This window comes from Abramis brama (assembly GCF_963993115.1).
Source record: "Abramis brama genome assembly, chromosome: 11".
Classification (NCBI taxonomy): Eukaryota; Metazoa; Chordata; class Actinopteri; order Cypriniformes; family Leuciscidae; genus Abramis; species Abramis brama.
This window is the reverse complement of record NC_139973.1, coordinates 20724894-20738732: the sequence shown is the minus strand read 5'-3', so window position 1 is coordinate 20738732 and position 13839 is coordinate 20724894. Positions and strand designations below refer to the sequence as shown.

The 13839-nt window shown below is 41.5% G+C and overlaps 1 protein-coding gene across 1 annotated transcript; it reads right to left on the bottom strand.

Moving 5' to 3' along the window:
• Window positions 1–2486: 2486 nt before the first annotated feature.
• LOC311092922 (TBC1 domain family member 24-like) lies at window positions 2487–13839 on the bottom strand. Its single transcript, XM_084129936.1, has 7 exons — window positions 13328–13839; window positions 11420–12446; window positions 11166–11318; window positions 10699–10762; window positions 3782–3877; window positions 3423–3636; window positions 2487–3104 (listed from the first exon to the last, which is right to left on the bottom strand). The coding sequence occupies exons 1-7, from the start codon at window positions 13728–13730 to the stop codon at window positions 2932–2934; spliced, it is 2130 nt and encodes a 709-aa protein (XP_083986062.1). The 5' UTR covers window positions 13731–13839; the 3' UTR covers window positions 2487–2931.

Below are 13839 nucleotides of genomic sequence, written 5' to 3'. Positions count from 1 at the left end.
TGCCACAGCTCACTTCAGCTATTGATATATAAATTGCAATTTTACTTCTATGACACATAACAGAACACACAGTACTGTATGGGAAAGAATAGTTTGTATTATGGAAATTTTTTATTTGTGTTTTGCAGATATATATGTTTTCATAAGTAGGCAATGTTGTTTTTTATAAAGTTAACCTAAATGCCATTTAACTGCAGCTTTCATTTTAAATGGATATTTTTTTAACAAATTAGTACAAAAGTAGTTATCTCTGTTTTTATTTTTATTTTTTATTTTTTTTATTTAACTTTCATCATTCTTTGAGGTGTGAATGTATGAATGGTGAAATGTTTGTTTTTCAGAACAATTCTTAAAGAGATGGGTCTTGCTGATAAAGTCAGCACAGCAAGGGCTCGGAAGAAGTGGAAAAACCTTACAAAAAAGTTTAAGGTTTGTCATTTGCATTAGTATTAAACATAAAACTGCAAATCATGCATTGTTTTATTTGAGTAATTTTGACTTCTTCCAAGGCCTATCAAAACCATTATAAAATCAGTATTAGGCCTACTCCTGCTGTTTAATAGTACATTCTGTGCATGTAAAGTTGTGTCATGTCAGGTTTGCTGTCGACAGTATAGGCTATATTTATGAAATACCCACACAATTCTTATTGACTGCTGTTCATGGTGATTTTTCTATTTTGGAGCAGACTCTAGTCACTGTGTTATTTCATTACATGAGATCTGAGATGAGTCACTCTTATCATTGCCCAAAATATTTGTATAGGAACTGAAGCAGTCACCATCAGGTGTGGAGACCAAGTCAGGGGACACAGTTGCAAGAAACTGGAAATGGTTTGAGCTGATGAATGAAGCAATTGGTTGGAAGCTATCTCTGATTTCTTCAGCATCCTCTAATTATAGTTCCACAGAGCTGCTTGAAACAGATGAGAGCGACCCGGGGTTTAGCCCCTTACCACCAAAAAGGCAGCATAAGGATCCAGTTTTGGAGTTCCTGGAGAGAGAGGCAGAGAGGTCTGAGGCCTGGGAGAGGAAAGCAGAGGCAAGAGAGGAGAAGTTACTAAACCTGCTGGAGAGAATTGTTGATAAGATGTAAATGTGTAAAAGAAAAAAAGAAAAATACCTTGGGCAGGGTGTTGTTTTCATATTCTTATTGTTGCAAGTGATAGAACTTAAATTTTGGTTTACAGTTGACTAGTTCATAAGTTATATTATACTTTACTCAATACATTGGTGGTTCTGTCATTGCATATGTGAAATATAGATACATTTTACTTTGACAAACACCAGGTTGTTGTTTTTTTATTCTTTGCAAAGAAGTTTATTTAATAGTTTGTTATAGAGGACTGGTTGATTAGTTCATTAACATTAAAGTTTTAGTTCACTTGAAAATAAAATAAAAATTCTGTCGTCATTTACTCACCTTCATGTCGTTCCAAAACGGTCGACTTTCGTTCATCTTTGGAGCCAAACTGAAGATATTTTGAAATTTTTGTCCATCCATTGAAAGTCTAATCAACATTTCAAGCTTCAAAATGTACATGAACCATTGTAAAAGTAATCATCAAACATGGTAAATAAAAGCACACTTTTTTCACATGTTAAAAGGGTGTTAAATGAATCACCCAGTATGAATTTCTTCTACTGAACACAAAAGATTTTTTCCCCCCATATTATGGAAGTCAATGGGGCCAATCAACTGTTTGTTTATCGACATTCTTCCAAATATCTTCTCGCCAGTAGATGGCGCCCACAGCCTAATCATCCATCCATTTACCAAACCACTGGTCCAATGTGGCTACAGGGTAATATCATACAGGTATAAATTGCTTTTTAATTGATTATTACATTTTTTAATTATGGTTTATACATGCTAGTTTCCATGACAGAGTTCAAGATAAATCTTTTCATCCCTACTGGAGCTGCCAGTTTGCTAAGTTTTAAGTGATTATTATATGGCAAGCACAAACTATGCAAAAGCGACAGCTCGTTTTCATTCACTCCTTCAAGTGGACTATAATGTAGGGAATAGTGAATGAGGTTATAGGTGGCGATTTCGAACACAGCCATGAATATGATTACTGGATGACCTGCGGCCGATTGATTGGAGCATCCCTTTTACTTAATACTTAATTTATAGGTTCATAAAAAGATTATAAATCCAGCCGTAGTTAAAGTCAAATGCCTTTTGGTTAGATTTTTCAGGTGTTTGATTAAACTTTTCAGGACAGTGGACCAATAGGGCTAAAGTTGCCCAACCCATTCATTGCGTCAAATATGTTACTTTGCACACAACTTATTGGTTCAGTTTTGGTTTGCAATCTTTTACCCAGAATAAAACCTGCTCTGGAGCAAAGTTAGCCATGTAGTATATGAGGTGTCATGGTGATGAACAGATAAAAACCAATCCACCTCCTTGAACTTCCAGAGTTTTAGTTTTGTGCTGCAGGCCTCAGTATTTTATTCCACTCACACACATTGCTTTTTATATCCACTTTATTTACTACAGCCATGATTCAATTTCAGTTGCATCTATTTGGTGTAAAAGTTTTTATTTACAACATTGTAGATTTTAATGTTTACTAAAATTCAACAAACTGCTGTTTGAATACTGTCTTTGAAAACTAGTTATTCCAGAAATGCAGAGAATGACAGGATTACAAATATAAATAATATAAGGCATACAATAAAAAAAAAGTATTTGAAAATGTAAATAAATAACATTGTGGAAATTTGAATCTTAAATGATATTTACAATTTATTTCTGCTCATACTGCAGTAGCGCAACAATGTACATGTACAGCATCCTTCACTGTGATTGCACTACACTAAATCTTTAATGTCCGTAGTTTTGTCTCAAAGCATGACGTCATTTTGCCAGTGTGACCTTTGATATATGTGGACACATTCCTCCACAGCGCTCCTACAGTCTTCAGTGTGAAAGCAGCGGTGGAACAGACAATGAATGCTGGATACCCCACACCTCTAGAGACTGGATCTTGAAGCTTCTCCTGCAGAGTGGTGGACTCTCAAATGTATCGCAGCGTTCAGAATAGCCAGCTGTCAGATCAGCCTGCAGGTAGAGCGCATGGCCGCCATCGCCACCTAGGATAAACCGCAAGTAAAGGTAAAGGAGTGTATACACAACATTTCATCTATATTAAGGAAGACACTGTTTTTTCCCAGTAATGTTGACACAAAGGCAACGTTCCAGCATGTTTGCAGGTGAAATGTGCACACGGGGTATGCAAATATGAAGCCTGAGAGGCAGCCACGTTGTTTATGATAACAATAGGGGATAACTGACATGAAATATGTGTTCTGAAAGAAACCTTTCCTTCACACTTGCTTAATATTCATGCAAGGTTTTTATTTTATTTTTAAAAACTTTTTTTTTGTTGGTGGGGGTGGGGGGAAGCTCACCAATAAAAAGTGTCTCATCATCTCCTGCCATGAATTTGAATGTTGACAATGTGCAGAAGGAAGAAGACTTGTATCTTCGGTCCTGAGAGGCCGCAGTGGGTCTGTCCACATGAGTGTTTATTCGAGAGCTAGCGGAGAGAGTTTGATCACTTTTGTCCGACATTCCAGAGATCTGCAGCACTGTACGCTGGTACCGTTCCATTCCTGGTCGTAGCTGAAAAATGTATTTGCAATTAGGAATTAAATTATTCTGTTATCGACTATCGCAAATCATATTTTGGAGCATACAATGTGACATTAAGTACAATTTAAAGCACAACAAATCAATTGAATCGGATGGCAAATGGAGACTTACTCACAGTGAAAACAAAGCACTCTCCTGTGCCAAAGAACTTAAAACCCTTTTCATCACAATTCTTGTGCGCCCAATCAGAAGACAAGAAAGCTCCACAAATCTGCGATGACATGAACAAAATAACGTAAATGTAACACAATATTGAGATTTCAGCATTTCTGTAAGATTTTGTACAGCTACACTTTAAAACAAGATGGTTCTTTAAAGGTTATTTTCACGTAGTAACAGTTTTATTTAGAAGCATATTGTCCTGAAGAACCTTTTTTTAATCTTTAAAAAAAAGAAATCTGTAATGGGCAAAAAATCCTTTCAAAGCCACGTCATTATTGATTTTCTAAAGCCTAACGCTAGTTACGCATGTAACTGTGGTTCTGTGAATTCTGGATGACCGCCAGAGGCAGTGTAAACACTATGGATTATCGCAGCGCCAGCTAGATAGGTCGAGAGAATATACCGTCACGTGGCGTGACGTATACTGAGCCCTGGAGGTTTATAGGCTACAGTAGCTCAGCACTCTACCTCGGTACGCCTTTCTCGCGCATTCCGAGTGACTGAGAACTCTGGCGGTCATCCAGAATTCACAGAACCACAGTTACATGTGTAACTAGCGTTCTGTTTCATTCTTACTGACCGCCAGAGGCAGTGTAAACACTATGGATGACACATACCAACATAGTCATGAGGAATGCCACCCACCTGGTGAAATTAAGGCTGCTCCAGAAGAACCGCAGAACTAACGGCATGAGGAGCAGCAACGTTGACCTTATAAAACCGGTCAAACGTGCATGGAGAAGCCCAGGTAGCAGCAGTGCAGATATCCACCAGGGAAACTCCTCTAAAAACAGCCCATGAAGATGAAATGGCCCTAGTGGAATGGCAAGTTAGTCCCCAGGGCAGTGGTCTCCCTGCTGCCTTGTAAGCCAGCGTAATGGTCTCTACTATCCAGTTCGACAACCTCTGCTTTGACACTGGAGCACCTTTCTTCACACCACCATAGCAGACAAATAACTGGTCTGACTGTCTAAATTGAACAGTAGAGTTCACATAACACTTCAAGGCACGAACAGGACACAAAAGTTGGGCATTTGAATCAGACCCTGAAGAAGTCTGAAAAGAGGCCAGTTCAGTGTGCTGATTTATGAACTGAGGAAGAAGGACCTTCGGAAGAAAAGAAGGATTGGGTCGTAGAACCACCCCGGAGTCATCCAGTAACTAGCGCAAGCACAGTTCGCTAACAGATAGCGCGTGCAACTCACTGACTCGTTTCGCAGTAGCAATAGCTAACAAAAAAGAAGTCTTCAAGGACAACCATTTAATGTCAACGCTTTGCAAGGGCTCAAACTGGGGTGAGCACAGAAATGCAAGCACGAGTGACAAATCCCACACAGGAAAATGAGGATTCCGAGCAGGGTTCAGAAGGCACGCGCCCTTCAGAAAACTGCAGACAAGACTGTGAGAGCCAAGAGAAGAGCCACCAACTGGAACATGATATGCAGAAATCGCAGCTACGTACACTTTCAACGTGGAAGCTTCTTTTCGTTCCTCCAGTAAACGTTGAAGAAAGCTTAAGATACTCGGAATGTCACATGTTGCAGGATCGAGCCCCTGTTCCTCACACCATGCAGAAAAAAGCTTCCCACGGGAAGCATAAATCTGTCGTGTGGAAGAAGCCCTAGCATTAGAGATGGTGTGAATAACAGCAGGGTCACAATGCTCCAGGGAAGGATTTAGCCCAATGGCCAGACCCAAAGCTGCAGACGAGCCGGGTCCGGGTGCCAGACACTGGCCTCCAGCTGGGAGAGGAGGTCCTTCCTGGGTGGAAGTTTCCATGGATTCCCTGTCATAAGTCTCAGCAACAAAGGAAACCATGGTCTGGCTGGCCACCGTGGTGCCACAAGTAACACTCTGTGCTTGCACAGGGAGATCCTGTGCAACGTCTCCCATAACAGAGGGATAGGTGGAAACGCATATAGTAGGCAGTTTGGCCATTCGTGAGACAACGCATCCTGGCCCAGGGGGCTGGACACTTCTGTCCTTGCGAACCATAATCGGCAGTGGGTGGTCATCTCTGAAGCAAAAAGATCCACCTCTGCTCTTCCAAATCGTAGCCAGATCTCCTGCACTACATCTGGATGAAGCCTCCATTCCCCTGGATGTACTTGATCCCTGGAAAGAGCATCCGCTGTCTGGTTGCACGCTCCTGGAATATGAGCTGCCCTCAGTGAAGCGAGTCGTGGCTGACACCATGTCAGGATCTCGTGAGTCAGCCGTAGAGACCTGCGGGATCTCGTGCCGCCCTGGTGGTTCAGATGGAACACTGTTGAGGTATTGTCGGACCGAACGAGAACATGGCGGCCTGCCAGAACCGGCATGAAGTACTGTAGAGCCAAGAACACTGTCCTTAGTTCCAGTAGGTTGATATGTTCTGTGGCCTGGATCGATGTCCAGCGCCCGCAAATACCCCTCCGATTCCACGTTGCCCCCCATCCTGTGAGGGAAGCATCCGTCGTGACCAACTCCCGACGAGAGGGAACAACACCCAGAGGCACTCCTGCCTTTAGAAACTCTAACTGTCTCCACCGCCTCAACGCACGTATGCAACGGTGAGAAATTATAACCAGTCGATGGCGATGCCTGGTGGGATCTAGCCGCAAACTGTTGTTCCATAACTGGAGTGGTCTGAGGTGGAGTAAACCCAGGGGGATCACCACTGTAGCCGCTGTTAACATCCCTATCAGTCGTAGGACCACCTCGTACTGCAAAGACACCCCCGGGCGAAAGCGAGCCAAAAGTTGCAGAATGTTCGTCACACGTTCCTGAGACAGGGAGGCAGACATTAGACAGGAATTCAGGGTCATTCCTATGAACGTAGTGGTCTGTGATGGAATCAGACGGCTCTTTTTCTCGTTCACAGAAAACCCCAGCTTCTGCACATGTCTCAAAAGCAGTCTGGAGTCTTGTACAGCCTGCTGCTCTGTTGGGGCACAGAGAAGCCAGTCGTCCAAATAAGGAAGAATACGCATACCTCTCATCCAAAGAGGAGACAGAGCTGCGCTCACACACCTTGTGAAGACGCGAGGAGCAAGGGAAAGGCCGAAGGGTAGCACTTTGAACTGGTAAGCTTGATTCAGGAAACTGAAACGCAGAAACTTTCTGTGATGTACAGCAATTGGGACGTGAAAGTATGCCATCTTTCAGGTCGACACTTACAAACCAATCGTCTGCAGTCACAGACCGAAGAACATCGGCTGTGCGCAGCATTCGAAAAGGAAGGACCTTCAGGAACAAATTCAGAAGCCTCAAATCGAGAATTGGGCGGAAACCACCGTCCTTCTTCGGAACAAGAAAATATGTCGAATAGAACCCGTCTCCCTGAACGAGGGGATGAACCTTTTCTATGGCTCCCTTCTCTAACAGTGAACAAATTTCCAGAGAGAGAGCCACTGCGCGAACCGCATCTCTGACAATCGTAGGAACAATTCTTGAAAATCTGGGAGGCCGGCGTCGAAACTGTAGAGTATATCCCCTGCTCAGAGTTGCCAACACCCAGGGGTCTGCGGTGTTGGATCTCCAGTACTCCAGTTGATCTATTGAAAAACGATCGACCGCCGGCCTGACTGTCTCAGGCTTTATGTGTGCGATTTTTAGTGTTCGCGGGGGGACGCTGACGGGGTCCTCCTCGAAACTGTTGTTGAGGTGGGCGAAAAACTCTTGCATCTTCAGGAACACGAGGTCTTTGAGGGGGCTGTGACTGAGGTGTAGTGTGCCGGCGGAAACGTTGCTCCGATGTGGCGTAGTGATGTCGGGTCTGAACCGCTGGCATCCTAAAGGTAGGGTTGCGCTGCACCTGTGTCAGTTGACGAGTGGCTTCAGACAGCTTTACCCTCTTTTCAATAGTTCTGGAACATTTGGACCAAAAAGATGCCCGGGAACAAATGGAAGATCTCTCAAGGTTTTCTTACAGTCCTCCGGCAGTCGTGCTTGGGCAAGCCACACTTGGCGGCGGGCTGCCAGAAGCGTGGCTGTAAGACTACCCAGCTCGCGGGTCACATGGCCTGTTGCCAACAGAGCAGTTTGCAGAAATTGTGAAATAGAGGGATCCGCATTTGCAGGTTCCAGCGTACTGGTGGCAGCAAGTAGTAACTGGCAGATTGTGTTTTCTGCTCAAGTAATGTAGGCAACAGACTCATGCCTTTTTTAGCAAAGAATCTGTACGACCGCATTGCGCACTGGGACATCGCACATTCCCTCGTAGAGCCTCATCAGGAGACACCACCAAAGCTGCCACAGGCTGCTCTATTTCCGGAGCACGACCCACCCCGATAGAATCTGCTTCAGCCATAGATGCTAGCGTTCAAGCGATCTTTGAGCGCCGCTTAGGCGGACCAGAACCAGTGAGAGCATTTGAGAATTCAGCCACAAAATCCTTACATGGTGGCATGGCAAAAGAAGTTGCAGCTGTGGTCTGTCTGAAAAACACATTTGTTTGGGCAGATTGGACAGGTGACTCATCAAGTCCTAGACGAGCAACTGCCATTCGAAGCACAGCCAAAGTATCATCGGAGGAGGACTGGGCTTGTCCAGACGACTGAACTGACCCCCCACTAGACCCCTCCACTGCTGGGTAACCAGTGAAAACAGCCTGAGGTGATGGTTGTGCAGCAACATCCATAGTAACCCCATGATCGTGAAAAAAGGAATCTGAAGCACTTGTAGACAGCACATCAAATTCTGAGCGATGAGAAAAACAAGGGGAATCAAGAGACTCTTCCCCAGCTCCCTGATTCTGAACATTCTCAGCCTCCTGTGTCATCTTCACAGGTGTAGCAGATGTGACAGGCTGAAGCGAGTGAAGCAGGCGTTTCAGCTCTGCCATCTCTGAAGAAAGCGCCGACACCGTCATAGAAAGTGAACTTTTCTCAACATGTGACTGTTCATCACCTCGCGATTTGGCCTTCTTAGATGGGAAGGGAGCACCAGCCGCCGCCGACGCCCTGCGCTTCAGACTGCGCGAAGGGGCTTCATCTAACTGCCCAAGTTTCACTGTTGAATTAGGGTCTAACTCGGCAAGACGGAGCCGTCGTTCCAACATAGGCAAAAGGCTGCAGTGCATGCACGGGTCCGTGAGAGCCTCTCGCAGATGTTGAACACCCAAACACGACGGGCAGATGTCATGACCGTCATCAGGGAGAAGATTATTAGGGCACAGCTTACAAGTCAGTGGAAAACCAGTGGCGATCGAGCTGTGAGCCATAGTTACTCGCTAATAACACCCTCGGATTGCACCGTAAGGTTAAGTTGAGCGGGATGAAAAATCAATAAAAATAAAATAAAACAATTACCTCGGGTGAACCGACAGGTAATACCAACAATATCTCAAGAAAAGAGAAAATATCTAAAATGGCCAGCGGATTGAACCGAGGAACAAAAAATGTGAGTAAATATGTCAACGGGAGACCGTTAACTCATTGGCGCGGAAAAACACAAGCCACCGGATTGCACCGAGAGGCACAGTGTGTTACCGACGAAGCAATATAACTCAAATAGAAAAACAAAACTCACCAAGCGCTGTTAACTGAATCCGAATCCAAATCCAATCCTTTGAAATGGCGTAGACGCGCGCTGTCATAGCTTGTGAGGACGAATCTCGCTGCTCTTATAAGCTGCACTTGACAGCGCGAATAATCACTCAACCAAATACAACCTATCTCAACCAAGCGAGAAAGCGAAAGAGGTAGAGTGCTGAGCTACTGTAGCCTATAAACCTCCAGGGCTCAGTATACGTCACGCCACGTGACTTTGTTGGTATATTCTCTCGACCTATCTAGCTGGCGCTGCGATAATCCATAGTGTTTACACTGCCTCTGGCGGTCAGTAAGAATGAAACAGAACCATCCCTCTACACAGACTGTGCATGACCAGTGTTGGGAAAAATTACTTTTAAAAGTAATGCATTACTATATTGCGTGCGCATTAATGCATTACCCAGCATTGGTCATGACACACTCTTAAAAGATACTTGATGTCCTTTTAAAAATGTCTAGTAATTTTAACCCTCAAACTGTTACTACTAATCATGTTTAATTTTCTCTTTTCTTTCTTCCTCTTCTTCTTTTTTCTTTCTTTTTTTATATATGTGTGACAGCTCTGTTCACTTAAGGATACTTTTCTGCTCTTTTTCACTAAGCAAGTAAGTGACAAAGATATTGAATGTATGATCCATATCAATAGTTTTATGAATAAGCATGCCCTCTCACAAAAACGATAAAGTTATCACATTACTTTTTTTTTTACTTATCCTTTTAACATTGTGAATGGCTCGCATGTTGGCTACCTTTGGCCTTCATAAACTTAATTTGATTTACACTGAAACTCTAAACTCATTTGTGTATTTCTACCAAGACAGCAGTTGATGAGATTGTGTGTTACAGAATCTGAGAGAAACTGACACTCAGTAACATCAAAATGCACTCATAACGATAGATGTAAAAACCTGATTATGAAGACATTTCATTTGGAACTTCATTACATTTATTTTGTGTTTCTTTTGTTGTGTGTTTTATGTATGTTTTTATTCATGTTCACTGTAAATTGCCATTTATTAATGTATTATTTATTCATTTTTAATTTATTATTATAAGACCAGATAGACAGAAGAAGGGAAACACTCATAATGCTAATAAATAATATATAAAATGAATAATATTAATGAAAATAAACGATTATTAAAGAGGTTATTTGTAACACAGTTAAGGTTCTACTGTATATAGCACTTTCAAAGCATGGTTCTTTATGGAACCTTATAAAAAAGGTTCTATTTAGCATCATAAAGGCTTCTGCTATTGCTACAAGCTGAAGAATACTGTCTGGCTCTGTTTAGGACCATTTTTCTTAAAAGTGTACAGATGAATACAGACATACCTCTTCATCAGCAGTTTTCAAGAGTAAAACGGTTGGATCATGCCCCTCAACTTTGGAATAAAACCTATTTTCAAAAAAAGACATATTTCGAGGTTTATGCATCTGAAAAACAATATTTAATATCATTAAATATTTTTCATTGATATTTATAATAATTAATTATGATTAAATTAATGTTTTTATATTATGGGTCATGGGTTGTTTTAATGTATTTCAACCACTTGATAAAAACAAAACAAAAAACTAAGAAACATTATGAAATGCAATATATTAAATCTAATAATTAATATAACTATTATATTGTCAATAATAATAATGATGATTGCAGTTTAATGTATTTTTTTATATGTATTTTAAGCATTTCTAAAAACATGATTTTATGTGATTAAACCATATTCTCAAATTATTTAAGGTTATTTTCATGCAATGATTCATGCTCAGAGTGTGTCTGTGTAGAAAAAACATACAAGGAGAGACTTCTGCCATGAACATTTGTACTGAAGAGCTGCACAGGACTGAATAGAGCAAATCGCTCTGGAATCCAAGCCCAGACCACCCTCATCTCAGTTTCAGTCACTACAGAGGAGCTGAACTTCCGGAAATCCATAGCTTGGTATGAACTAGGAGATAAAAATAGAGTTTCATGTGTAATAGGAATTCTGAAATTCTTAAAATATAATATATATATATTTTTTTTTTATTGACCTCATAAACCCCTCACCTCTTATTGTGGATGTCCTTATGAATTAGTGCGTGCTTGTTGGCATTGAAAAGATAAGTTAGTTGGTTGCGTGTGGGCAGCTGTATTTCAAAAGCCCTCTGAAGCAGTGTGTCAATCGTACTGTGCCGTGCCACGTTCTCCACAAAACTCTTAATGTCTTGTCTGAAGTCATCGACGTGGGCCACTCGTGAGGACACAGAGACTTTGTAAAGGCTGAGAAGAGCAAGAGCTACACGGTATAAAACTTTGTAGCCCTCCATTAGATAGACATCCAGAACTCTGATAGCGTATGTAAAAGGTAGATCGGCAAAGATCCACATGATCCAGTCAGAGTAGAACTCGAACAGGTTCTGGTGAGAGCTGGCTATTAGCTTCCGGATGCCTCTGCAGTATTTATTGGCGAGGTCACCAAAGGTCATGCATGAAGCACGTGAAGTGAGGAAGGTCTGGTCAATGTAACGCTTTTTAGAGTCTGTGTAGGTCACCAAGGAACAAATACTGTGGAAACACTGGGCTTCATCCTCACTGAAGTGCAAGAGAAGGGACACCAGAGCGGACAGGATGGGACAGAAGGTGACATCAGGGAAATGGTGATTTATACAGATGAGAATTTTTTTCACTGAATTCAGACCTGCTTTATTTAGGCAGTATCTGGGGATTTCCCCATCCTCCATAAACTTTGGGAAAGGGTGTGTGCTTGTTTGAAATTCCCCAAAGAGCTTCCCAACTAGGGCATAATAAGTGTCCACATCAGTGTTGGTGGATGTGCTCTCAATGTTGTGGATGATGTGTTGGTAAGCCTTGGCTCTGAGAGTATGAGGCATGGACCAGAATCCTGTACGGCCCATTGCTTTGAGCTCATAACGGTCACTCGAGAGGATCTTCCGATAACGGATGGCCGCTTCTGGATCAATCTTTTCCCAGTCTACATACTGACCGTATTTCATCCTGGCAGAAGAGCTTATCTCCCAGTTATCTACCTCAGAAATGGTCATCATGGGTACACCCTTTAAACTTCCTTTATTTCCTGTTTAAATGAAGCATGTTTCAGAATCAGCTGTGACAGTACTATTAAAGGTGCAATTGTTCAGACAAAAAAAAAAAAATATGTTCAAAGATGAAAAATGACCTGGTAATTCATTTATTTAGCTGTAATTTTTACATGATGTGTCTTGTCATCTGACACTACAGAAATTTCTCATTTGAAATGTCTATGAGCATGTGTACTAATTATTTTATCATTTAGTTGGATATTGCTTTATAAAGCAAAATAAACGAATTACCAGGTCATTTTTGATCTTTTTGATTTTTGAACATATTTACATTTGGGTTGAATTTTCTATATGGTTTGAACATCAATTGTTCCAAAAGATCAATTGTTTTGATCTTTCCCATCCTCCTATAGGTTGGGACTCACTTTGCATTAGGGATTCACAATATATATCAGTAAAATATCGGTCATCAGATTAGAGAATTTTTTTTAACTGTCACTGTATTGGATTTTCCAATGTGCATGGTCATTTCATTGTTCATTTCTCCTATTTTTACTTTCAGATACTCATTTAAAAACAAATCCCAAAATTAATATCTCCCTGTGCTTTATAGTAATATGTATAGTAAGTTGTGATGCCTAAATTCACTTTTTGAAAAATGTAGTAATTAATAAAGTATCATTACAATATGGATAAAAAAATGCTCCTACTTTTCACCCGGAAAATGTTTTAACCATACGCATTATTTGGGGATATAAAGTTGGGCTAAAAGCCGCATTTCAGGGCTAAATTAATGGGAAATTAAATGAATTGCACACAGATGGGTAATATTTGTGATTATTTATGATTTTATCAATGCTGGCAAATCTAACTTTTTTCTTATTTTTTTAAAGGTAAAAAGATCTCACTTACGCACCTGTAAGTTCCTTTTTGGCCCATTTGCTTGAGTGTCCTTTAGGTCTTTTGATTGGAGGCTTTGCAGTGATACATATCCCACCAGTGTTTCTTTTGCCATCCTCATGGTGTAGTGATCTTGCTCTTGGTCGGATAGCATTGCATCTGCTAAAATGACCTAGTCCCTCATCATCTGTGTCACAAACATAAAAAGATCTTGAACGAGGTCTGATGTGGTTTCTGTCCTCGTCAGCCTCTCCAGTTGAGCGTTTTGCTTCGTCAGAGCTGTAAAGAGATCGAGAGCGTAGTCTGCCAGAATTTGTCCGGTCTGCAAACTGTGCATTACTGCCACTCTCCACATTCTGGACATTCACATTTGTAGAGCCAAAATGACCACATGCAACATTTGAAGTAACCTTTATCATGGCCTCACCAGTTCACATAACAAAGACTTTGAAAGGTAAGTTCACAGTAGGTTTGTTGTTCTCTTTGTAATGCCCTGAGACACCTGGGTTTTGTTCAAACGATGACAGT